The 26,284-nt window shown below is 35.8% G+C and overlaps 1 protein-coding gene across 1 annotated transcript; it reads right to left on the bottom strand.

Annotated features, from left to right (window-relative positions):
- Positions 1 to 174: 174 nt before the first annotated feature.
- On the bottom strand, positions 175 to 25,882 carry LOC121419416 (Bardet-Biedl syndrome 1 protein-like). Its single transcript, XM_041613874.1, has 15 exons — positions 25,759 to 25,882; positions 16,274 to 16,350; positions 15,501 to 15,683; positions 14,632 to 14,756; positions 13,725 to 13,813; positions 13,093 to 13,168; positions 12,072 to 12,203; positions 11,253 to 11,359; positions 9,808 to 9,928; positions 9,218 to 9,376; positions 8,106 to 8,334; positions 6,944 to 7,077; positions 5,077 to 5,211; positions 4,400 to 4,486; positions 175 to 2,940 (listed from the first exon to the last, which is right to left on the bottom strand). Exons 1-15 carry the CDS (start codon positions 25,815 to 25,817, stop codon positions 2,854 to 2,856), a joined length of 1,800 nt encoding a protein of 599 aa, XP_041469808.1. The 5' UTR covers positions 25,818 to 25,882; the 3' UTR covers positions 175 to 2,853.
- Between the last annotated feature and the right edge of the window lie 402 nt (positions 25,883 to 26,284).

Raw genomic sequence — 26,284 nt, 5'->3', positions numbered from 1 at the left:
ACATCAAATTCTAGGTTTTAACCTAAAAAATATCAACTATTTACTATGTCTTTGTTTGAAGGAATTTTGCCTAACATTCTTTAAATTCTCTCACTTTATGGTTGTATTCAAACCAACTTGGTGTCAAGGTGAACTTCAACTCTAAATAATATAATCCTCATTCACAACTGGTAATGAGTTCAAACATAAAATTTTAATCTCTATGAATGAATACTATGATATGAAACAATCAATATATACATTCTTAAGTTGAAATATATATATTTACAAATTAAGTTAGAATACAACATTTATAGCAATAAGTTATACTGCAAAGAAATACCATGGAATATATTCATGTGAAAAATATTCAGAAAGTACTCTTTCAATATGAACAGAGGCAGGGAGAAAAAAAATCAAGTCATAACTGATTTAAATATTTTCTATTTGAATACCAAAGTCTTCACAAACTACTGAAAATGATGATGTATAATATATAAGCAAAGCAAGACTTCCAAAAAATGGAAATTCATTAGTACATAACAGCATTGCAATAAAATTTCAAGGTGAAATATCTCCATCACAACTTCAAAGCACAATTCTCCAATATCTTGGCATATTAGTACCAAATTCATTATCTATTCCATAGGGTCACAGTAGAAATTAATATATGAAATATATATTTTTAATGCATTCAATTATTGGAATAAAAAAATAGGCCTTGTAAACTAAAAGATACAATTAATTGCAAAATCAAACTCAATATTAAGCCTATAACAATCCTTGTTTACAAATTGAATCATGAATATCAATTAAATGTCTCCATGTTAAAACCATAGGACAAGGTTGAATAAACCTGTCCAAAAGTTAGGCATGATATTAAGCCAAACACCTCATTTTTTCCAATCTACTGGGAGTGAATTTGCAACAATATAATTTTGACTAATAATTAAATTTGAATTCGATCATTAAACATTCAAATCAATCTGAAATTACCAGAATTTAGCTGAATAGGAATGAAATGACCAAGAATCTGATTTATCACCCCAAACAGGTAACCAGTCATTATGCACCCTGATACTAATCATTTCATGAATGTTTTCATGTAACAATGATTATCAACTCATTCCCAGACAAGGCAAAGGTATCATATAATGCATATATAGGATGGACGGATAAATCTAACCAGTAGATGCTTCTCCAATTTTAAAGTTGAAGCAAACAGACAAAAGTTACTTGAAAGGACATACATCAGGACATTTTGTTTTTAATGTGCCACTGTCCACAAGCAAATAATACTACATGGATGACGGCAGAACATATGTCTGTTAAACAGTGACATCTTTGTTCCTCCCACTCCTGAAAGAAGATTTTAACCATGCCTATTTTGATACCAAAATTAGGCATTTAACATTCAGTCAAACAGAAACTCTGTAAACAATTCTGTTCTTTTGTATGCATACCATTGACCAGGGTAATAATAGATGTATCTAATAAAGCCTGAAGAGACATCGAAAATGCATAAAATTTTTAGTAATTACTATATGTATTTGATTTATTACATGTACCTTGTCTATAAAAAAAATCATTCAATCTCTAAAACATGGTTAGCGACACACTAAAGAAAAAAATAGCATTTTCATCACACCACACCTTAAGAAAAGATATGGGGTGAAGTTTACCACAAAACTTCTGCTGCCATATACTCATTTGCCATGGAAAGTTCTCAAAGATTTCTTAAATTCATTGCAGAAGTTTTACCTAGGTTCAGAAGAATGTGATAATCAGCAATGATAGATCTAGCGGGATCAGACAGAAACTGTGGACTGGTCAGCCATTGTGCATAAAACAATTTGACAATCGATATTGTAATGTATCTGATCCAGCTAGATCTAGAGCTGATCATGATGACACCAAAGGCACTAGCTCATTAACTTGGTTTCAAACCACAGACTATCTTGATACACAGACTCTGACTGAACATTCAGTAAACATACCTCGCATGAATTCTCAATGTCCATATTTCAGATACCCGGTGGTTGGACATTCTTCAAAATAAAGCACAAAAGATATGATACAATCTGGTCTGGCAAGGCTTTTAAACAAATGATCAATTCTACTTTCTTTATTTCAATGCTAATTCTACCAATATAAATTGAACCATCCTGAAACCATTTGTGTTTATTTTTAATGCAAGGTTATAATGCTCTCCAATGATTATGACTTGAATAGCTCGTAAAAAATTGTAAGAATAGAGGAACATGGGATTAGATAAAATAAACAGATTATTATTTTATGTCATTGTCTGTCAACATCTTTTTACTTTCACTCATTTGTCATTGATATATTGGGTTTGCAAAGAAAGACAAAACCCAACTTTTACATGAATATCATTTTCTGCCTTTATCTATTATCAGGGTCTGTCATTCTATCTTAACCATTTAACTACTAGAACAGAATGGTCCATATACAAGCCTATGGGTTTCACAGACAATCAGTAGTTAACCTATGGTCTACTGGAACAGAATGGTCCATACACAAGCCTAAAGGCCTGGTCACAACGCCCAAGCGTTGTTGGAGCGGTCGTGGAGCAGTAGGGAGAGAGGGTTGAATTTTGCTTACAAAATTGGGGGAAAAAATCGGAAAAAAAACAATCGAAATCGAAAATGGTGAACGGTAGCGAACGGTGATGATTTTTTTCTCTCCGCTCCATGACCGCTCCAACAACGCTCGGGCGGTGTGACCAGGCTTTTAGGGTTTCACGGAAAATCAGTAGTCAATGAGTTAACCCATGGTCTACTGGAACAGAATGGTCCATGTACAAGCCTATGGGAATGGCAGAACTCGGTAGTCAAAAGGCTCATTCCGGGAGCTTCATACGACAACCATGGTCTCACTGACTGGCATGTTGATTACTGCTGTGATGATAGGTGTACTTCTGCCTTCTTTAACAACAAATACCTTGAAGAAAAACACAAAGATTCATTAAAATCATAAAAAACCTGTTTCAAGAATTATAAAAAATAGCATATAACCTACAGAAATTTCTAGAAAATATGAAAATCACTGCTGAAATATGGTGTAGCAAAGCTTAGCAAATTGTGCCTGTTTTATTGTTGTTGCCTGGATGCCATAAAATGTGTACCAAACACAATCTTATGAAGTAAGAACATAATTACTTTGTCTAAATTTGAACCCATGGTGGGACATGAAAATAATATACTTCAATGATACTAAGGCATGGTTCCAAAAGAGTTTAGTGTGACTTAGGGTAATGCTTAAATACAAACGAGTAATATGATTGACGGATACCGTTGAGCGCATGATCTGACCAATGTGGTACTGTGGTATGTACCACATGAAACAGAAATTAAGGGGAACTCCTAAGACAAACTTAAATCTCTATGACATACACCAAGGAGCTATTCCTTGCATCTTCTACAGTTTCTTTCAGAGTTGCTATAGTACATGTTACTAACAATTTTCCTGAGTTCTATAAACATGCAATTGGCCAGCATTAGTGCACCATTTCTGAAACAGACCTTTAAAGAATAACTTTGCTCTAAAGCCCATATACTTCATTTCTTCTTCACCAGATGCATTGGGAATTTAATAAAAAAAGATATAGCAATGGAATATATAGAAATATTTTTTGCGCTATATAAATGCATATTATTATTATTATCATTACAACAAAATAATATCTTATAATCATTATTATGTTCAATGAAAGGTATTATCTGTGATGAAAATTAGATGTCCTTATTGTAATAGCATATTTAATAGCAACACTATTGCAAACTGTCAAAAAAGCTACTTTAAAAGCTATATTTCAGTGAGCCATTGTTTAAGAAACAATTAGGAGTTTTTTTGAGAGGGTTGTCTCCAGAATTGTTTAGTATAGTTAAATCAATCATTATATACATCTTTGATAATTAAAAGTTTCATTCATTTTGCTTCTATTGTTAAAATTAATTTAAAGCTACTCTGTTTTCGATGGAGTGAAAAGGGAAGCTTGATAAGAAAACAGAGAATCAAATTTCTCAGGAGAATATTATATATTACTAATAACATGGTCACATTTGCTCTACGGTGGCCGTACGGTGAGTCGAAAACAGTTGTTTTATTCATTTTTATTCAAACCACCCATATTTAGCTGGTACAAAAATGTTAAAACGGCTGTTTTTGACTCGCCGTACGGCCGCCGTAGAACAAATGTGACCATGGTATTAGGCTTTAGCTCCTGCTACTATTTCTGGTGTTCAGTGCATTCCATATACCACCCAGTAGGGTACCGATTCAACTTATCTGGGTTGACTTCAGTAAAATGTAGATAGACTGAAGGAAATCAATAACATGTCTGAGATTCAAACCATAACCCTTTGAGTGAAAAGTGATAGCCAGAACCACCAGACCTTACCTTTATAACATCAGCTATTCCTTTATCACTCATGCATTCTACCAGTGTCTCATAGGTGTAGTTCAGACCAGGAACAAGGATAGGTACCTAAAATATAAAACATTACAAAATAAGCCTCATTCATATAGATGCATTCAATCATAGACTAAAACAAAGATATTCATCACATATATAACTCTGTATAAAATCTCTGAATGGTTGGGAAAAAACTACCACAGTACTTAAAACTAGACCAAAAGCTTAGTCCCTGAAGTACAGCAAAGAATTTTGGAAGAGGACCAGCAAAGAATTTTGGAAGAGGACAAAGGCAAACCACTATTATACAAAGAGGCAATAAATCTATTCAAAACTTATACCTTGAATAATATCTACTGATTCCATATTAAATACATATACTGAGAGATTGATACAAAGGCATCGTTTTATTTTAGCTAGTAATATGAGTAGATAAGGGTACACAATAGGATGGCCCCTATTCCAGAGAAAAGGTGATTACAATTCTGGATTGCATGGAGTAAATTAGTTCTCATCTGAAAAGTCAGTTAGAAGTTTTGGAACTACCAGCAGTGTTTCTACCATCTAGCCATCACCAGTTCAGGGCACAGTTGCAATCTAATAGGAACAAATATTAGAACTCTTCTGCTTTAATTCTGATTGTAAAGGGTGAGTACACTTACTGGGATCATGGTCTTCTGTAGAGAGTACAGTTTCTCATCATACAGGAAACTGATGAGTAGACCTAAAGATGGTTTGCTCAAGGATGTGTTCTGTAAACTCACAGTCAACTTGAATGTTGGTCCTATACCATGGACCTAAGGCAATAGGAAAAAACAGAGACATTTAATATTTTACTATCATTATTATCATTATTTATATACTGCGCTTTTCCCAGAATGGCCCAAAAGCACAACAAGAAAAGGAAATTGTTATAAATATTCAAATGAAACCTTACAATCCTAAAAATCTGGATTGGAAAAAAGAAAGGTTTTAAATCCCTTTTTATAATGAAGCAACAGATGGTGATTGCCTAAGAGTAAAAGGTAAGTGATTCCAATATTTTGAACCGGTTATGGTAAAAGTCCTATCTCCAGCCAGTTTCTTAGTGATTTTATATGTGAGACGGAATGGGTCACTGGAGGCTCGTACATTCCTGCGAGGGGTGTATAGGGTCAAACAATATACAGGGGCAATTTTATGATTTATTGCCGATTCAGAAATTTCAAATTTAAGAATCCTCCCATGAAAATTTGTAAAATAATTGGTGAGATGTTTGATAATACATGTATCATACTTTTAAACAGAAAGATCAAAGTAAGCATGACATCTATTATCTTGGATTCTATTGGACAATCAGGGAGATTTGAGAGGTCTGTAATGCAAAAACCGAAACAGTACCAGTCAAAACAAAAGCTTAAAGGTAAATGCTAGTTTTGGTAACGATATCAAAATGAGTTCGTACAGAATCCAATTAAATGACCACCAAAGTGTCTGTTTGTATAAATAAAACGTATATGTGCCAAAGGATTCTGGAAGAAATTGTGTAATTGCTGAGAAATCAGCAAATAAGCACAGGATTCTGGTAGAGCGTCGGGCCCAACATTCCAAGCAATAATTATACACTGTCCCACGTGCACTTATCTGTATGGGGATCTTCAGTCTGAACATTTTTCAGCGTAGATTTCAAGATTTCACAAAGTTCAGTTTATGTAACTGTACCAGATCTAGATCCTTGATGATATACTGACAATTAAGCCTTGTTTTTTACAGACTTTCTCATGAAATCGGTGTTTACTGCAACTACTGGAATTTCTCTTAAAGAGTTGTCTCATGAACTTGTTTAGTTTGTTGTGACCAACATAACACAAGTCTGGTGATATGTTTGTTATTGGATGCTGAATTGAATTCTCAATCATTTTGATCGCAATCAGCTCAATCAGAGTCTTCAGGGATGTAATAGAATCATTCCAGTAGTTTAAACAGAGGCTCAAGGGCGGATCAATAGTCTTGTGTGAATAGTCAAATAATTTCAACAGTTTAAACAGTGGCTCAAAAGATGATCAATAGTGTGAAGAGCTACCACCTGAATAAGAACATTTCAGTATTTCTAAAGCAGAAAATCAGCATTTTGGAGAGGAAATCAGTATTTTCAATGAAACACCATTGGACAAGATATAAAACTGAAACATTAGAAATCAGTATTTTGCATGAAACCATCAGTATTGTTATTTTTCAGTACTAAATACTGAAAATCCGTACTACTTGGCAGCTCTGAGTCATGCATACCTTACAAACATCTTTATGAACACCCACCTGGGAGTACATTAGTCAATGCATAATGACCTGAATTCACAAGTGGCTTTAATTGTACCATTGTACAAAATCATATGTATGTGTACAAGTTGAGATATCCAACACTCAAGACTATCATTCCTAGCTTTATCTCTGTATACGGTTGTTGAGTGTCTTTTAGAAATGGGTTATACAAATACTAAATCAAGATAAAATTCCCTGATAAGAGTAATATGCATACAAGATAATACTCACATGAGCTGAGAGCTTGATGGGTTCATTGAGGTTATTAGAGACCGGTGTGAGGCTTGAATCTAGGGCCTTCACAAACGCTCTAGCTGTAGTGAGCCGTAACCTATACAAGTCATGCTGGAACATCCGATGCATAGCTTTATAAAACACAAGATAAGAGGATAAATGGAATTATTGTGATATATGATTTCATTGATATACAAATAGCGAATAGGCATGAATGCGATGGTGCAAGATTTCGCATGAGGTGAAAGAAAGATGCTAACGCCTCATTGAATAGAGCATCTCTTTTTTTCACCCAATGCAAAATCTCGCACCATTGCACGAGTAAGAATATTCGCTATTTGTGTTTTACAACGCCTCTGAATTTAGCGAAAATGTGTAAAAAACAAGAGTTTTTCCCTGCAGTAATCTATGAAAAGGGAGCAAAAAAATAATGAAAGCGAAAAGCAAAATCCCACAAGCGCACAAGACCTTGGGCAGCAATTCACATTTGGCCAGCAGGCTTATACGCGTATTGCACCTTATTTTTACTGAGCGCAATGAATTAAATCATATTGTGACGTCACCACCTAAAGCCGTGCAACGGTACATTTTGGATGGTACGTCTTGTGTGCATCGGTACGAATGTTTGACATTCAGCCTCCCATTTGCTCGCGTACAACAAGCTAAGTAGGACGTTGTACAATAATAGTGATTATTGTGAAACAAGGAAATAAAGACAAATCAAAGGGGAGAGGAAAGTGGTCACTATAATAAGAAGGAATTCTTTATTATGATAAAATATGCAAGATTTGTACAGCACAATGTTTTTAAGTACTACATAGTATTACACTAACTTTAAACATGGCTACCCTGATCAAGGAACTGCTCTGTGGAGCCACATTAGAGGGAATAATAAATAATTACAGGATTCACTAATCAACAGGTAAAGGAAGGCCTGGTCACACCGCCCGAGCGTTGTTGGAGCGGTCGTTGAGCGGAGAGAAAATAATCATCACTGCTTGCTACCTTTCACCATTTTCGATTTCAATTGTTTTTTGTTTTTTATTTTTGTTTTCGATATTTCCCAAATTTTGTGAGTGAAATTCGACCCTCTCTCCCTACCGCTCCACGACCGCTCCAACAACACTCGGGCAGTGTGACCAGGCCTTAAAGAACTTACAGACACCATGTTCCCTCTCTCTCATAGTCTGATCTACAAAGACCTTTGTTTTCTTGGGAACATTAAGCTTCTGTTGCTGTGAAGCCGGAGGTCCTCTAACCATGTCTTTATCTTCAAAGGCTGCATTTCTCTTAAGGATCTTGACAATGAGACCCCCTCGCTTGGTACTCATTACAAGGGTGCTATCCTCACGACCAAACCTACCAAACTTTAGACCAGTGATGATGTCCTACAAAAAGATAAGAATAAAACCAAGAGTCTCAGATAAGATCTAGCAGTCATATTTACGAATAGCATATAGTCAAATAACTAAATCAAACAAAATAGTGCACATTTGCTCTGATTGCAATAATGTAAGATAAACCATTGAAGCAATCATAATTCAAGCTCTTGTTATTGTAGCAGAGAGTTTCAGCATATGTCAGCTTTTGCTCATTACACTAAATGAAGGTAGTTTATTTATAATTATTCATACACGATGTTTCATCTTTTTTCCAAAATCAGGAAACATATGTAGAGTAATGTAGAGTAAATTCTTTATAAATTTGTTCTAAAAGTTCTGTTAAAACACTATTTCTTTTCAAAGGTAGACTTTGAATCTTTAATGGAAGTAAATATCAGATCAGTATGCAAAATTTAAATTTGGATCAATTAAGAATAATTTATCATTCAAAACAATTTTTAAAGTAATTTAAGATCAAACTGAAAATGAAGCAACTCTTCAAATCGATCCCTAATAATAGTTTTACTTATGAACGATCTGTTTGATTTCTTGTTGTCTTGGTATTTTATTCTTATACTATTTTGTATACTTTATATTAGTTTATTTTTCTTTTTAGCTGTATAGACCAGCAGCACCATGATTGATACTGCTGAGTAGGGCCAACCTCAAGTTCCACTTTGTCAATTTCATGCGTACTATTTATATGTATTGTTACTTGCTTTTAACAGAAATGAATTCAAGTTAAACTCTTATCAGAAAAAAAAACTGCCTTCAATTAAAAAAAAAAAAGGAAGAAAGGGAGAACTCATTTCAGTGATATTGAAAAGAACATATGAGAATAAATCACTCTTCATGAAGGACAGGAAGCCTGTTCTCAAGGCAAACCTACCTCTGTTTTGATAGAGTTAATGAGGAACTTATCCCTGTAGATGTGAACTTCACCATTCCTGAGAGCAACCATGACTGCTTTAAATCCCTTCTGTCTATGATCCATTAGATCCATTGTAGTAATAGCAGCAGGGAGGTATACTGTCCATAGCTTCTTACCCTGGGATAAAGAGAAATGCCAGTTGTGATAATGATTTTTAATGAATTCACACAGAATCCAATAAATGACCACTCAAGTGTTTGTATGTATGCATATATAAGAAAAAAATATGTGCCAAAGGATTCAGAAGGAAAGTGTGTAATTGCTGACAAATAAGCAAAAGAACTAGTGCCATATTAGCAACTTGTCTTTAGGTTAATGATAAACAAAATATTTAAAGATAGTTATGATTGACATTACCCTTGTATTGGTTTGAATAAGGAATCTTCATATGTTTAAACACATATATGCCCCACAAAGTTTTTAAAGTATATTTCATCTTGCATATTTCTTTCACGCCTATAAATACTACAAAAGGAAAGTGAGAGATATATATATATATATAGAGAGAGAGAGAGACCCCCCCCCCACACACATACAAGGGAGCTTACCTTTGTTGTGTAACACTGTAATGTCTGATCCATGCAGCCAACAATGATGTTTTTACCAACCCTCTGTAGACCTACGGGTTGTGAATTCAACTCAAAGCAAAGTTTGGCCATCTTCATCCCCCTAAAAAAAACATATTAACAAATATAAAAATATCAAATGATTAGCGACTGGCATTCAATTAAAACTACGTCAGAAGTATAAGATCACCCTTTCAGAACCCCTAAAAAGGGTCGAAAATGGTATCACAAGTTTCAAAACTGTTTCATTTGTCAATCTGAACGAGGATTAGTTAGACTCGACTTTTTATGTTTGGCATACATATTTTCCAAAGCAATTTTCACCAAAGCAATGCGATGTACCCATAATTTCAAATGAGGTAAAACTAGAAATTTGATATGTCCAAAGGACATCGATGCCCCCACTCACCGCAATCAGAAATTCATTCAATATAATTGAACTTAATATCATGCAGAAACCAATATGCATATGTATAATGAACTAATTTTGACCTTTGACCTAAAGACTCGCCATTTCCATAATAATCTCTGATGGAAGATATAACAGTCAGGTCATTTTAAGTGACCTGACTATATTTAGGTGTCATCTACCCAGATACCAAACATTTTGTAAGTCCGTTACCATGCAAAAACCAACTCGCATATTAAAAGCTGTGAACTGTGGACTCTGAATTCGAACTTAGCCTGTATTTTGGTGTCATCTACCTACACACCAAAAATTTTGTAAGTCCGTTTAATATTTCATAAATTATCATGCGGAAACAAACTCGCAAATTTAATGAGCTGTGACCTCTGACCTGCAGACTTCGGATTCAAACTTAGCATGTATTTTGGTTCCATCTACCTACACACCAATTTTTTTTTAAATCCGTTGAATATTTCATAAGTTATCATGCGGAAACCAACTTGCATATTTAATGAGCTGTGACCTTTGACCTGTGGACTCCGAATTCGATCTTAGCCTGTATTTTTGTGTCATCTACCTACACAACAAAATTTTTTTAAATCCGTTGAATATTTCATAAGTTATCATGCGGAAACAAACTCGCAAATTTAATGAGCTGTGACCTCTGACCTGCAGACTTCGGATTCAAACTTAGCATGTATTTTGGTTCCATCTACCTACACACCAATTTTTTTTAAATCCGTTGAATATTTCATAAGTTATCATGCGGAAACCAACTTGCATATTTAATGAGCTGTGACCTTTGACCTGTGGACTCCGAATTCGATCTTAGCCTGTATTTTTGTGTCATCTACCTACACAACAAAATTTTTCAAAATCCATTAAATATTTTTTTTAATATTGCACAGAAACCTAGTGGGGGGATGGAAGGACGGACAAACAGGGGCAACGCTTAATGCCCCCTCCGGACTTTGTCTGCGGGGGCATAAAAAAAAAGTCAGAAGTGATGTGTAGGTCTTACCTCTTGAGTGTATAAACATTTCCATTCCTACAAGACATGATGATTCTAAACTCTACATCATACAGCCCTGATACACTCAGAAATACTGGAACACTTGGAACAGCCATCTACAACAAACAAAATATTAATCAAAATAAAATCAATATCCAAATATCTACAAATATTTTTCAATTTGTATTTTTGGATTTAAAAGACAGTGACAGTAGTAAAAGCATAGATGCATTATCCAGAGAAGAATATACATATTCTGTGATGGTTTAGAACCATGTATTAGTTTATTTGTATGTCATATCTTTCTTCAAAATAATAATGTTAATTAGAATGCAATGTGACATTCCTTTCATGAAATGAAACTTACACAATGGCAATTTTTTTAAAAAACAGATTCAAGTATAGCATAGCCATTTCAAATCAAGGTTTAGGTGAGTGAATTTCTTATGATTTGATTTCTTTCATGTTAACTGAAAGTTTTTACGAGTAATCATAATCCCTTGACAAAGGCCGAAAGTTTTCCTCAAAGGTGAAAAAAATATGACTGTCTTCTAAAAGCTCATTGTCTTAAAAAAATTTGTTAAAGTAATACTGCACACTAAAGTGTGAATAGATTTTATGAGTTATACATCTTAGCAGATGTATATTTGTGTAGTACACCATCCTTTTTGATAATTATGTAATGTGACTAAAAAATATCTTTCTCAATGAAGGGGACATCCTGTTTCAATAGCTATAACACATAAAACATATTCAAATCAATCAATTCAAATTGACTTAGATAACCCCATTGATAGAAAAATAAAATGAAAGATCAACACAATTTACCTTTGTAAGAATGGTGAAAGCCTCCGGGTCTAAGACATAGATCTCTCTACTCTCTGTTCCAACTACTAAGCAGCTGATAGCATCATCATCAGATGTGCTCTTATGCAATGTATCAAGACAGGTTATCACAGTCTGAAATAATAATAAAAATAAAATCAGTGAAAGTTGGTACTACTACAACTTAATAATGCAGGGTATTTATATTACGCACATATCCACCTTGTTAGGTGCTCGAGGCGCTCCTATATTACCCGGCTAAGCTGGGCGTTCATAGCGCACACAGCTTTTTAAGGAGTTACTTCCTACCGGTACCCATTTACCTCACCTGGGTCGAGTGCAGCACCCTGTGGATCAGTTTCTTGCTGAAGGAAATTACCTCATGGCTTGGATTCGAACCCACGACCCTCTGTTTGAAATTCCGAAGACTAATCCACTGGGTCACAACGCTCCACATAGATTTCAGGAGATGCTTTATAATGACTCAAGTCTGACTAAAAATCCTACTGAAATTCTCTGTTGACTGTGGTGTATAATGGATGTCCCTTAAGTATTCAAGAATGAGATGATACATAAAAATAACATTTTGGCACTCAGGTACAACTTGAAGTCATAATTAGCTATTTGTGAAACATCCCCACTTGTTTTCTAGTTACAAGTCTACACAATACCCTGATAATTATGATTCAGTAAACTATTTAAAAAGAATAAACTCAATATTAATTTTGTATATAGGGATATTTCATGGTTTTTATCTCTAGACAACCAGGTGGGTGTTGCATGAAAGTTGTCAGCACTAACAAGTTGTCTTTCTCAGACAGTTACCACAGTAACAGTCAGAGGCCAGTACTTTTAAGCCGATCAAAAGCAGGGATTTCACTAAAATAGCAGTGACAATTTAGTCAGTGCTGACAACTTTCATGAAACACCCATCGGATGTGTAGCCTGAGGCAAGTTTACTGGCAACCAGTTCCTACAACGATATTAGCAACACTTACAAATTACCAGTATGATATTAACATACCTGTCTTTTAAGCTGGCCTACTTTATGTAAATTAGCAAAGGATTCCATCTGTTCCCTGTCTTGTAACATTAAAAACCTTGAAAATAAACAAAGGAGAATATGAGAAAATAAGCATTTCAAAATGTATATTCATTCATTTTGATAACAATTCATTCACAATTTCAGCAAAGAGAAAGGAAAATGATATGACCCAAATTGTCCACTTCACATATAAAAAAATACAGGCCAGATATTTCATGAGTGATTTCTTGTGAATTCCAGAATAATAATACCAACCATACTGTACCATTTACTATAAAACATACTTACTGTACTGAATACTAATTGGAAAACAAAGTCATTAATGCATGTTATTTGTTTTATTATTTCTAATTTTGCAATAACAGGGGTGAAATGTTAAATTGCACAACAAAGACCACTATTGACCTCTGGACAAATCATTACTTGTGTGATAAATACTTTAACCTAATTACAGTTCTTTGCTATTTTTAATTTTTTGGGGTTGGGATGGGGAGAGATAGTTGATCAATTATTTAAATGTCATAATATCAAGATGAAATGTGAAATTACATGTCAAAATTATCATCAAAAAGAACTAGACTTACAAACTTGGGTATAACAGATAGACTTACTTGAGAGATCTAACGGTTAGGGCTCCCTCATTTCCTTCTCGTCTTATGCTATCTAGCATCTCCCTCAGGACAGTGACATCAATTTTATCCTAAAGATACATGTAGAATAATTACAGTCAATATAACATTTTTACATTTGAATTTAATTGAAAAAATACTTTTGAAAATTAAGAAAGGTTAGTGCATCACTTTCTACATACCGGGGTAAGCATTAAAGGGGGAGGGGATTATGAAGAACTCACCAAACAAGTGTTCATTTGATTTTGTTTTATGCCTGAAAAATAATATCAGCTGCATCCCTATCACACGTGTAGAGAGAAGAGGATGGTGGGAATGTTAATGTTGCCCCAAATATGATAATAATAATAATAGGCAATTATATAGCGCCATTTATCTAGAAATATTCTATTACGAGTCCCGTTGTTATTATTACTACTACCCCGGCTTTTAGCTCGAGCTGCCTTTCAGCACTCAAGCATTAAGTAATTAATCCTGCCGGGTACCCATTCATCTCTCCTGGATCGAGTGCAGCGCAATGTGAATAAATTCCTTAGAGGCGGAAATTACGCCATGGCTGGGATTCAAACCCACGACCCTGTTTCAAAATCAGAAGACTTATCCACTGGGCCACAACGCTCCATAGGCTGAGTGCATACATCCTTGCTCCCTTTCTCTTCATGTTTCCATATTCATAAACCATCAAATTCATTGATTCAGCTCAAAACATTGATTCATGTCTATTGTCTACAGTGTTGACCAATATTCTTGTTGGACAGATGAAAACTTTGACCATCACAGTTCACTGTTATGTACACAACACATATCACAAAGCTTTACCATCACTATGTCTGTCTTGAGTGGTATTTTAATATTTGAAAATCAAGCATCCCTTCAATATTGGACTTACTTCCCTAGCCTGATTCCATAAGTCTTGTTCAACTGGGTTGACATCAAGAGGAGGGAGAGTAAACTTGAAATAAGGCCTCAGATTCTTGTAGACGTACAAGTATGGACCTGATGCTACACCAATAGCTGTAGCAAAGAAAATGTCTACATCATCAGCATACATGTACACAACTATTTAACTTAATTTTCCAATAAACTTTTAAACTTTCATTAGAATGAATGACTCTATAATTATGTTGCCTAAAGAGTTGAATTCAAACCTAGATTCCACCTATGATAATGATCACAAAATGACAACAAACATATTCCTAAGAGTTTGTATGTTTTATAGTGATTGCCCTAAACAAGGAATCCTCAGGCATGTATCAGTGGCTTAGAGCAGGGTTTTTTATTACAATTTGAGACACTTGGGCAATCGAAAATGTTTAACACCATTTGGTGTGGGGATTACTGACTGTAACAACACACGTTTGCACTCTACAGATTTTTCATGAAAAGAATGGTAGAAATACCCACAGACTTCTTAATAGAATAGAAAAGAAGTAAAATATTTCTATATTACAAATGTCTAATCTCAGTTCCAAAAATCATAAGTAGAGGAAATTGAAGTAATAGAGCAAGAGGGTAGTATATAAAAAAGATACCAAGTGATTCTTTTGTAATGAAATAGTGGCTTAGATTAGTAATGCATCAAAATGGATTCTGCATCATCTTGTGTTTTAAACAAAGATTACATCAACTAAATATTTTTCCATGATTTGTCATAGACTAACAAATATTATTAATAAATAGTACATTTTCTTGTAGCATTCATGTACATGTAGCAAGGTCCAGTTTTCATTAAAAGACTGTAAGTAGAAGACATGATACCTGGTACTCTAGGTTCATTGTTATCCATGTAGAACGTACAGACACCTGTTGGTAGATCAATGATAGCATTCTCACTTATCAGGGTAGTTCCTTTGTAAACCTTAAGCTTCATGTCAAAAGTTCCTGTTCCAAGGTCAGCGATGACGAGCTTTGCTTCTCCGTCGCCAGATATGTCCGAAAAGGCTGAAAATATAAAGTGGGTATTGATCATTTACACACAATGGCAAGAATAATAAGAAAGGTAGGCCTAATGTCTGTTATACGATAAATATTTGAAGAAAATAAAGAAAAAAGATGCCGTCCCATATGCTTTAGGTACATGTTAAAAGTGCCACTTCATGAAACCATAAAAGTATAGGTATAATTGATTGGAATTTGAGTTTAATGACATCTTTGGTGATTGCTTATCTAAAAATACATGTATTTAGAATGTGCATGAAAAAAGCAATCCTTTTGTGAAAGTGTTTTCAAGTGAGCGACTTTAAATTATGTTTTCACATACTGATAAATAAGTTCAATCCAAATGTCAAGAGAACAGTATTCATTGAGAAGAGTGCTTAAATAATAAGAAAAATAAAAACTTATTGAATCATTCCCCATGCAAAAGGATAAGTATATGAAAATACATAGTAAAGATTCCAAAGTGATTATTTTAGAATCACCTTTTTTCAAGTAGTTGATAAAATCCCAGCTTGTGGTGACAGCTAGCTAACTGTTAGCCAGATTACAATCACACACAATGCCAAATTAAAATTCAATGAAAATAGTCTTACCCATACATGATGAGAAGGTATATAGGCTTGCAACGGGGTCATTGTGAGCATCAAGCCACTTTGTATTTCCTTCATGGCTGTAATTAATTATTGCAAAAGAAATAAAAATGAATAGAGAATTAATGCTGCTCAAGTAAAGTACATTTTTCTAATAGAGCATTGACTTATGGTACTTAAGCAGAAAAGGTGTCTAGTCATAGGAACATGCGCAAATTTATTAACAATCCTTGGTTTTCAGCCAAGGTGCACGTAAAAAGAAAAAAAGGAAGAAATTCACTTAAAGAAGAGTGACTGAAGAGAGGACACTGCCATTGATGGGATTGGGAGTGTATTCCAGTTTTTATAGCTTTGTTAGAATAATCTGATCATCTAGATTACAGTTGTGATAATGTTCCTTACATCGTTTTGAGTTAGAGTGCCAAATATTGCATAAAATTTGAAAGAAATATATATTCTTGGAAAAAACCTTGGGCAGTCATTTTCAGATTTAACAAAAAATGGTTCCCCATGCCTGCTCACCTATTCACTTTGCACGCGATTGGGGGATTTTGAGGAGAAAGGCTGCATTTTGAGGCCATCACAAGAAATGCCCAAAATTCATTATATTTCCACCAATTTGAATCAGATTTTTTTATGAATATCTATGTATTTCATGTGTAAATGTTTGTCCCGCAGATACGTGTGTGCACAGACAAGGGGGACTGCCCAGACTTGGCGGAACTTGCCATACAACATTTCTGGATTCTTTATATTTTCTTGTCCAGTTGGATGTAAATTCTTTTTGATGTAACATTCTATGCAAAAAAAAATTTGAAAATTAGGTTTTCGCCAAATGTTAGATCTAACATTAATACTAATACGTTGTCTTTACGTAAGGGCTAACAACACTTCAGTACCATGAGTGGAGCCAACAACAACGCAGTTCAACCAAATACAGAGAAGCTTTCGGTCTAAATAAATGCCTATTCTTATTAACTAAGCTAATAAACTTTTCATAATTATAAAATGAGCGGTACTATTTGGTGAGCTTAGCCAGGAGGCTCCTAGAGAGTAAAAATTATTTACTAATGTATGCTTACTCTACACGGAGCCAGGGACGGGATGATGCTCTACGCGCACCGATTATTTTGGAGACAACAATGCTGCTCAAAAATACTTGTTTTCTTTAAGGTTTTGAGCCCAAACTTATCTAAATGGGCTAAAAGTGTATCTACCCCCCCCCCCCCGCACATACTAATGGTGCATGTATTTATTCAAATAAATTGAGAAAAATTAGAAAATTAATCAAGAGCAGGAGCATTTACTGCAACGGCCGATAAATATCATGAATCGTACGATTCATATTTATCGGTCAATGCAAGTATTTTACAATTCATGATATTTATCAGCTGATGCAAGTATTTTTTAAAATCTAAGTTGGCACTGCTCATGATATTGTCTCCCTCTACATGCGTCTCGTAGCTCGGCTACGATAACAAAGACGGCAAGATAGAGACAATAACAGACTGTAACAAGTAAAGGATCCTGCACTTAATTGTTTTTCTCATTTTTCTTGATTAACTTTAAGAATAAATACAAGCACCATTAGTATGTAGACAGGAATAATCGTCGTTTCTGGGGATTTATTCAACAATTTCTGACATTTTACTACAATCCCCATTCACCGACGGCAATGTGTCAGTACGAGCCTTCATGTGTAATCTGGTCCGACAATTCGGCGGACGGGTTTTGTCCAGATTTTTTACTTCTTTTGGATTCTAAATGACATTATATTATCTTGGACGAAGGTCCACTATTTTCGTTAGACTCTCATCTTTTTATTGATACTATATACATTTTATAATATTTCGAAAATATACGTTACCGATGAGTTATTCCCCGGGTTATTCCTTATTTTTTTACTTTCTGCCGGAGAGGAAAATATGGCAGCCGTCAACGAGTTGTGCTTTTATCAAGGCTTTCCGATTAAATTTTTGATATCTTGGCCAATCAATGCAAGCGACAAGTTCCGAACGCACGCACATCAATATGTCCAAGCGCAAAGCAGCGGCACAAATCGCGATAGCTAGCGACTGGTAAATACGTCTGTAATGATGATGACGTCATCCAAGATGGCAACTTACGTTAACCAACGAAAGGATCGAAGATGACGATGTTTCGATCATCATTTCAAGAGAATTAGCGGTAACTGAGGTCTAAGGTACGATATTTCTGAATTTTAAACATTTTTTCGTAAATATGGACGTGATTTCTTTTTCTTAATATGACATTTTATGTACAAAAAAACGATCGGAAAATCGGGTTACCGCTGTTAGATCTAACGTTACTGCTAAAATACGTTGTCTGTACGTACGGGCCTCCAAGCTTTTCAGTCTATGTATTGGTGAGTAGCCAACACAGTTCAGCGGAACAACCAAAATACAGAGACTGAAGCTTTTGGTCTACAATAGTATGTACAGGGTGTAAATATATTTTTAGCCACTTAAGTTTGGGCTCAAAACCGTAACAAAATCAAGTATTTTGCAGCAACATTGTTGTCTCCAAAATAATCAGTGTGCGTAGAACATCCCGTCCCTGGCTCAGCTCCGTGGAGCATAAGCATACGTTAGTTAATAATTTTTACTCTATAGGAGCCTCCTGGCTAGGTTAGACAGCTGGCAGCCGTCTGTTTCGAGGAGTTTTTAAACATTTTTAATTTTTAAAAATTTATCCTCATAGGCCTACACAGACGGCTTGCGTTCATGCAGCCGCCATGGATTAACAATGCAAAAAATCCGCCCAAGGGGCTCATTGATTTTTGTCTTTATTTCATACAATATATAAAAAGAACTGGACCAAAATAAAGAATATTATTCCGTTTTGGCCTGAAATGCACCAAAACAGGAAAAATAAACTTCAAAGGACAAAACAGTGATTTACCGCGTGGCTGTCGCGCAACTCCCACTTCCTCTTGGTTTATCTGAACTTAACTGTTACATTTATAAACATTATGATGGCTATCGAGTCGGACGAGTCCCTGTACAGATCGAGTTTCAGTTAGAACTTCGGTCTCTGACTCTATATTTGGTGAGTGGAGCCAACGAAGTTCAGCGAAACCATCAATTTAACTGAGACTGAAGCTTTTGGTCTAGGCTAGGGGAGCTGACAACGGTTACTAACGACGCAATTCGACCACCTTTAACACGCTAGTTGTAGGCCGAATCAGGGACAACTCGGACCACGGGACATCTCGGACCGCGGGCCGAGTTGTCCCACCCATTACGAGATTTTTTTCTCACAAATTTGCGTCTATTTTTCCGTCATTTCGAAATTTCTTGTAAAGATTTTCTAGAGATATGGTCTAATGGTAATGTTCTTCACTTTCTATTACTTTTTTTTTCGCTGAAATAAAAAAAAAGTGTAATTTTAGGCGTTTTTCGACAGCTCGCGATTCCCATAGGCGCGCGTGTATTAACTGTGTCGGTGCTCGGCTCGGCCCCGCTCAATAACTGACTTGATTTTGTGATCATTTCTCCTCAAAGTCCCACTTTTATCGCAGAAGATGGACTTTGTTGTATTCCATTACCTCCATTTTCTCATCACAAGGATAAAATTTGGTGTATTTGCACGATTTTGATCAAGTTTTTCACCTTTTTCTCTCTGGTCGCAAGAACGAACAACCGATGAACGGTCCGCTGCTCTTCATCGTAATTCTCCGTAGCTCGGCCGCCTAAACTGGCGGGGTGGGATTCAGACCGAATCCACAGTGGAAGTGGGCGTGCACAGCAAAGAGCTGAGCTTGACTGAGTGAGAGAGAGTGAACTAGAGTTTGAAGCTTGGCAGTGTCGTATAGTCATATAGGCTCTGCCTTTTTTTGTAAATATATATTTTTCAATTTTTTCTATATTGATTTTCCCTGGTTTCGAGCTCTAAGATTGTAATGATATAATTATGCTTCAATTTCTTTGACTGAGTGTGACTATGGTGTGGATGTTTGAGTTGCTCAAAAATATTTTTACGTGGGTGGGGGCTCGGGGCGATTTCACTCTTGCCCCCGAAATGCGAAAAAAATATATTCGGGGTGTAGCTGTGTGGGCATGCCGGGCTGAGGCTAGCCATCAATAATTTTTTTTTTTTTTTTTTTGGAGAGGGGGGGGGCTTAATTTTTTCACTTTAAATTGATCATTTTTAGGCCTTTTTTTTCCATTTTATTTTTAATATTGAATTTCCGTGGTGTAGAGTTGAGTTTTAAGTTGCAATAATCAATATGCTTTAATTTCTTTGACTTTGAATGTGACTGTGGTGTGGATGTTTGAGTCGAACAAAAAATACCTTTACGTGGGTGGGGGCTCGGGGCGATTTCACTCCTGCCCCCTAAATGCGAAAAATATTTGGGATGTAGCTGTGTGGGCATGCCGGGCTGAGGGTAGCCCTCAATAAAAAAATGTTGTTTTTTTTGGGGGGGGGCTTAATTTTTCACTTTAAATTTATTATTTTTAGACCTATTTTTTGTACATTCTATTTTTCATATTGAGTTTCCCTGGTGTAGAGAGTTGAGTTTTAAGTTGCAATAATTAATATGCTTCAATTTCTTTGACTTTGAGTGTGACCGTGGTGTGGATGTTTTGAGTCGAACAAAATACTTTTACGAGCTAGGGTGGTGGCTCAGGGCGATTTCACTCTGCCTCCGAAATATGAAAATGATCTAAGTGTATCTGTGTGGGCATGTCAGGCTGAGGGTAGCCATCAATTAAAAAAAGTGTTTTATTTGGGGGCTTGATTTTTAATTAAATTAATTATTTGTATTTTTTACAGGATTTAAAATAAAACTGATTTACTTTCTTTAATTTCATTTCTTGGTCTCAAGGGTGGATGTCAGGCTGCCGGGATGGAATTCAGCCACAATTGCCAATGGAAGTGGACATACTTGTACAGTCGTGAGCTTGGAGACTGAAGCCTTGCCCTACAGCTTAGAATATTTTTTAATCAAGTTTTAGGCCACTCAGTCTTATTCCCATTTGAAATATAATCAGGGCCAGATCCAAAATTTCCCTACAGGGCCGGGGGGGCATTTTGTCTAGGAATTTTTGACAAAAGGTCTTTACTGCCAAATCACAGTAATTTTTTCTCAGGAAAAATTTGACAAGCAAAAAAAAAAGAAAAAAATGTTGTAAGTTGCCTTTTCAGTACTTTTTAAGGGGGGCGAATGTACCCCCTCCCTTGATTCGCCACTAGAACTTATGTCCATATTATTTAGTTTTAATTTTTACAGGAGGAAAGAATACCAAATTAAATAAGTTTTATTCTTATCTTATCATTGTCTCCCTTTCTCATTATGTTCATCACTCTCATTTCAATTAAATTTATATTCTATTACTGGAATAAAAAAAGACAATACTCAACAATGAAACATCGATCAATAGAAAAAAACAAAGAAAGAGGGAAAATACAAAGAAATGACAGGTACAAGGAGGGGGGGGTAACAACAAGTCATTCTTGTCTGGGTTTTAAAAACAGGAGAAGAGTCGTCAATACAATATTGCAAATAGCAACTATGAAGAGGGTTTGGTTTTTATCAAATAATTTTTGCAGTTCCTTTGGAGTGATGTTGTTTTTGTTTCACCCATTCTAGAAAGTGAACTTTGTATCTAACACTAAGTTGCCCTAGTGTTGTTTTCCAATCTACATTTTCTAGTTCCTTGTATCATGTATGGATGAAATCATTTAAGGTGTACCAGTTAGAAAATTGTTGACTTTTGGTATATATTTACATTAATCATGCAAGTTGCAGGTATGATCACCTTCTCAATGACTCTTAAGACAAGCTTCTGCAATTAATAAAATATATTGTATTTACTAGATAATTTGAACAACTGGACCAAATTGTGGCAAGATCAATGAGCTATATATAAGTGACAATGGGGAACCCGAGGCTGATAATGATATGATTTGAGCAAAGAAACAATAAAAATTTGATCAAAATCGGATAAGGAAAAACAATATTATCGCTGCATTTTAAAGAATGATTTGTATTTTTCTGGTGAAACAGGTCTGGCGTTTCTTCATGGATATTTAATCAGCAACCTCATACATGATGTCATATCCTCACTTGTTCTTTGTATTTTATTATGTGAAATTAGATTAATTTTTTAAAGTTGAATTCAATAACCCCGCTATTTGTTATCAGATTTTTATGAAATAAGCACTTTGATATGTGAATGTTGCTATGTCTACATTATTCGTATATAAATATTTTCATCCCGGAGCATCCCTTTAAATGATTTATTTATTATTTCTTTTTCTCGAGAAAGAGTATAGTCTCTACAATAAAACAAGTGGAATGCCTCTGGCGGTCTCACTTGCATCACGTGATTCAATATAACAGTATAGTGCTGACTTTGAAAACTACTATATACAACTTGCACAAGATGTTCAGTGATACTGGGTTACTCTTATTTCCATGTCTTATGAAATATACCAATACACTTAAAGAGATATGATGGTAATTCAACAAATACCCCCAATGTGGCCAAAGTTCATTGACCTTACATGACCCTTGACCTTGATAATGTGACCTGGAACTCGCTGCAGGATGTTCAGTGGTATAAGTTATGCTGTCATTTAATAACCTTCGGTTATTAAATGACAGCATTAAGATTTGATGTTGATGCTGCCGTCGGAAAAGCGGCGCCTATAGTCTCACTCTGCCATCCAGGTGAGACAAAAATCATGACATGCACAGTGATGAAAAATAAAGCAATAAAATGAATTTAATCAAAAAGAAAAACCACATGCTATGTAAAAGAAATTAAATTTAAAATCATAAATTCGTCATTTTTATTGAATGAAGAATTTAATTTATTTATAATTGGAAAAAAGGATTACCCCTATTTTCTTTCAATGTAACCAAAATACTTGTAGGGCCTAATATGATTTTTCATCACATGACATGATTTTGAACAAAAATCAAGCCATATTTTTGGGTTATGTGGGACGGAATCTACATGGCGGCATTCGTGGGACGGATTTTTCTTAAATCTATCTCTGCCGGCTATTCACCTTATCCCCATCCCTCCCCATCATCCTCGTCCCTATCATCATCCCCTTGGGCGCAAAACTGTCCGCAAAGGTAGAGGGGACCACAGGCTGCAAAATTTGACAAACATTTAAAAAAAGGTTATCGCCCAAATGTAGGGTAATTTTTAACCCCAAAACAATTGACAAGAAAAAAAGAGGGGGTTTTCAATAATAAAAGGTCATTTAGTCCTAAACACATGTATCATTTCAATTGTGAATGATTCATTATTTTGTTCTCCATGAAGAAAAATAGTAGGGTGGACATTTGGTATTGTGTCCCCCTATTTTTGGTAGGGGGACACGTCCCCCCCCCCCCGATTTCCTCCCATAATCATCCCTCACATCCTCGTCCTCACCATCTCATGCACCCCTCTTATCAAGAGTCATCATCATCATCTCTCTTATTTATATCCTTCATGCACCTCCTCTTCCCTCTCATCATCAAGGCCCACCCCTTATCATCGCCATCCCTCACATCCTCATATCCATCTCTTTCCCTTTGTCCCTCTCATCATCCCCCCTCATCAAGAGTCATCAAAGATCCTCATCCCTCTTATCATCACCATCTCTCACCTCCTCGTCCCTCTCATCAAGGCCCACCCCTCGTTATCGCCGGTATGCTATCATCGCCATCCCTCACATCGTCGTCCCTTTTACCCTATATCCAAAACTCTGCTCTACACAAAGGAAACTTAATATAAAAATTAAAAATGAAATTGGCATGCCCACACAGATACACCTAGAACATTTTCACATTTCGGGGGCAGGAGTGAAAATGCTCGGAGCCCCCATCCACGTATTTTTTGTTCGGCTCAAACATCCACACCACAGTCACACTCAAAATCAAAGAAACTGAAGCATATTAATTATTGCAACTTAAAACTCAACTCTCTACACCAGGGAAACTCAATATGAAAAATAAAATGTACAAAAAATAGGCCTAAAAATAATAAATTTAAAGTGAAAAATTAAGCCCCCCCCCAAAAAAAAAACCCCAACATTTTTTTATTGAGGGCTACCCTCAGCCCGGCATGCCCACACAGCTACATCCCGAATATTTTTCGCATTTAGGGGGCAGGAGTGAAATCGCCCCGAGCCCCGCACCCACGTAAAAGTATTTTTTGTTCGACTCAAACATCCACACCACAGTCACATTCAAAGTCAAAGAAATTAAAGCATATTGATTATTGCAACTTAAAACTCAACTCTACACCACGGAAATTCAATATTAAAAATAAAATGGAAAAAAAGGCCTAAAAATAATCAATTTAAAGTGAAAAAATTAAGCCCCCCCCCCTCTCCAAAAAAAAAAAAAAAAAAATTATTGATGGCTAGCCTCAGCCCGGCATGCCCACACAGCTACACCCCGAATATATTTTTTTCGCATTTCGGGGGCAAGAGTGAAATCGCCCCGAGCCCCCACCCACGTAAAAATATTTTTGAGCAACTCAAACATCCACACCATAGTCACACTCAGTCAAAGAAATTGAAGCATAATTATATCATTACAATCTTAGAGCTCGAAACCAGGGAAAATCAATATAGAAAAAATTGAAAAATATATATTTACAAAAAAAAGGCAGAGCCTATACGACACTGCCAAGCTTCAAACTCTAGTTCACTCTCACTCAGTCAAGCTCAGCTCTTTGACTGCACGCCCACTTCCATTGTGGATTCGGGCTAAATCCCACCCCGCCAGTTTAGGCGGCCGAGCTACGGAGAATTACGATGAAGAGCAGCGGACCGTTCATCGGTTGTTCGCTTCTTGCGACCAGAGAGAAAAAGGTGAAAAACTTGAACAAAATCGTGCAAATACACCAAATTTTATCCTTGTGATGAGAAAATGGAGGTAATGGAATACAACAAAGTCCATCTTCTGCGATAAAAGTGGTACTTTGAGGAGAAATGATCACAAAATCAAGTCAGTTATTGAGCGGGGCCGAGCCGAGCACCGACACAGTTAATACACGCGCGCCTATGGGAATCGCGAGCTGTCGAAAAACGCCTAAAATTACACTTTTTTTTTATTTCAGCGAAAAAAAGGTAATAGAAAGTGAAGAACATTACCATCAGACCATATCTCTAGAAAATCTTTACAAGAAATTTCGAAATGACGGAAAAATAGACGCAAACTTGTGGGAAAAAAATCTCGTACTGGGTGGGACAACTCGGCCCGCGGTCCGAGATGTCCCGTGGTCCGAGTTGTCCCGTCTGTTGTAGGCCTACCCCGCCCGAATTCTTACGTGGTCTTACCCAAGTCGAGCGGAGCATGAACATAGAGTTGGCCGAAACTCTGGGTGAGCAACATGCCACATGCCGCTGACTGTCTCAACCAGAAACAAACCTGAAAAATTCGCACTTGCACAACACTTTTAATTTCAAATCCTTTATAAAATAGTTATGAATACACACTTCGTATGTAACCGTACCTCATAATACTTGACTTGTCAACGTTGGAGAGTTCATTCTTGTCACTTTCTACACTCATTTTCGCGGAATGTGGAGCTGAGCTGAGACGACCGAAAAATATGCAGAAAGTAAAATATCCCTGTCAAAAGAGGGCGACTCTGTGATCGAATCAATTTTTTTTTTTAATTCTCCACATCAGACTGGAAGCTAAGAGAATTTCAATACAAACTTTTACATAGCACATTTTGTAATGACAAACTTTTCCAGTTCGGTATAATACATTCCAACACATGCCCTTTCTGTAGAAAAGAGATAGAAACCTATTATCATGTATTTTATAACTGTGCTGAAGTGTCTTTAAGATTTGGACTGAAATAGGAAACATTCAATTTTTTTAAAATGTACAATGGGACAATGGCTTGAACTTGAAGTATTGCTTGGTGTTAGACACAATATAAAACACAATGTTCTATTAATTCATGTAATATTTTTGGTCAAATATTTGATTTACAATAACCGTGAACTGGGAAGGGTAACTACATGTAA

Source organism: Lytechinus variegatus, chromosome 7 (genome assembly GCF_018143015.1).
Source record: "Lytechinus variegatus isolate NC3 chromosome 7, Lvar_3.0, whole genome shotgun sequence".
In the NCBI taxonomy this organism is placed as follows: Eukaryota; Metazoa; Echinodermata; class Echinoidea; order Temnopleuroida; family Toxopneustidae; genus Lytechinus; species Lytechinus variegatus.
The sequence above is the reverse complement of the archived record's forward strand: the minus strand, read 5'-3'. Positions and strand labels throughout refer to the sequence as shown.

Bases quoted from the DNA above. Each gene is read 5' to 3' on its own strand.
- LOC121419416 (XM_041613874.1), bottom strand. From the start codon at position 25,817: ATGAGTGTAGAAAGTGACAAGAATGAACTCTCCAACGTTGACAAGTCA. The intron at 9,377-9,807 runs GTAAGCTCCCTT...TCTTTATCCCAG, and splicing joins TACAGTGTTACACAACAAAG to GGTAAGAAGCTATGGACAGT. The intron at 7,078-8,105 runs GTAAGTTCTTTA...TGTTTTATAAAG, and splicing joins AGAGAGGGAACATGGTGTCT to CTATGCATCGGATGTTCCAG.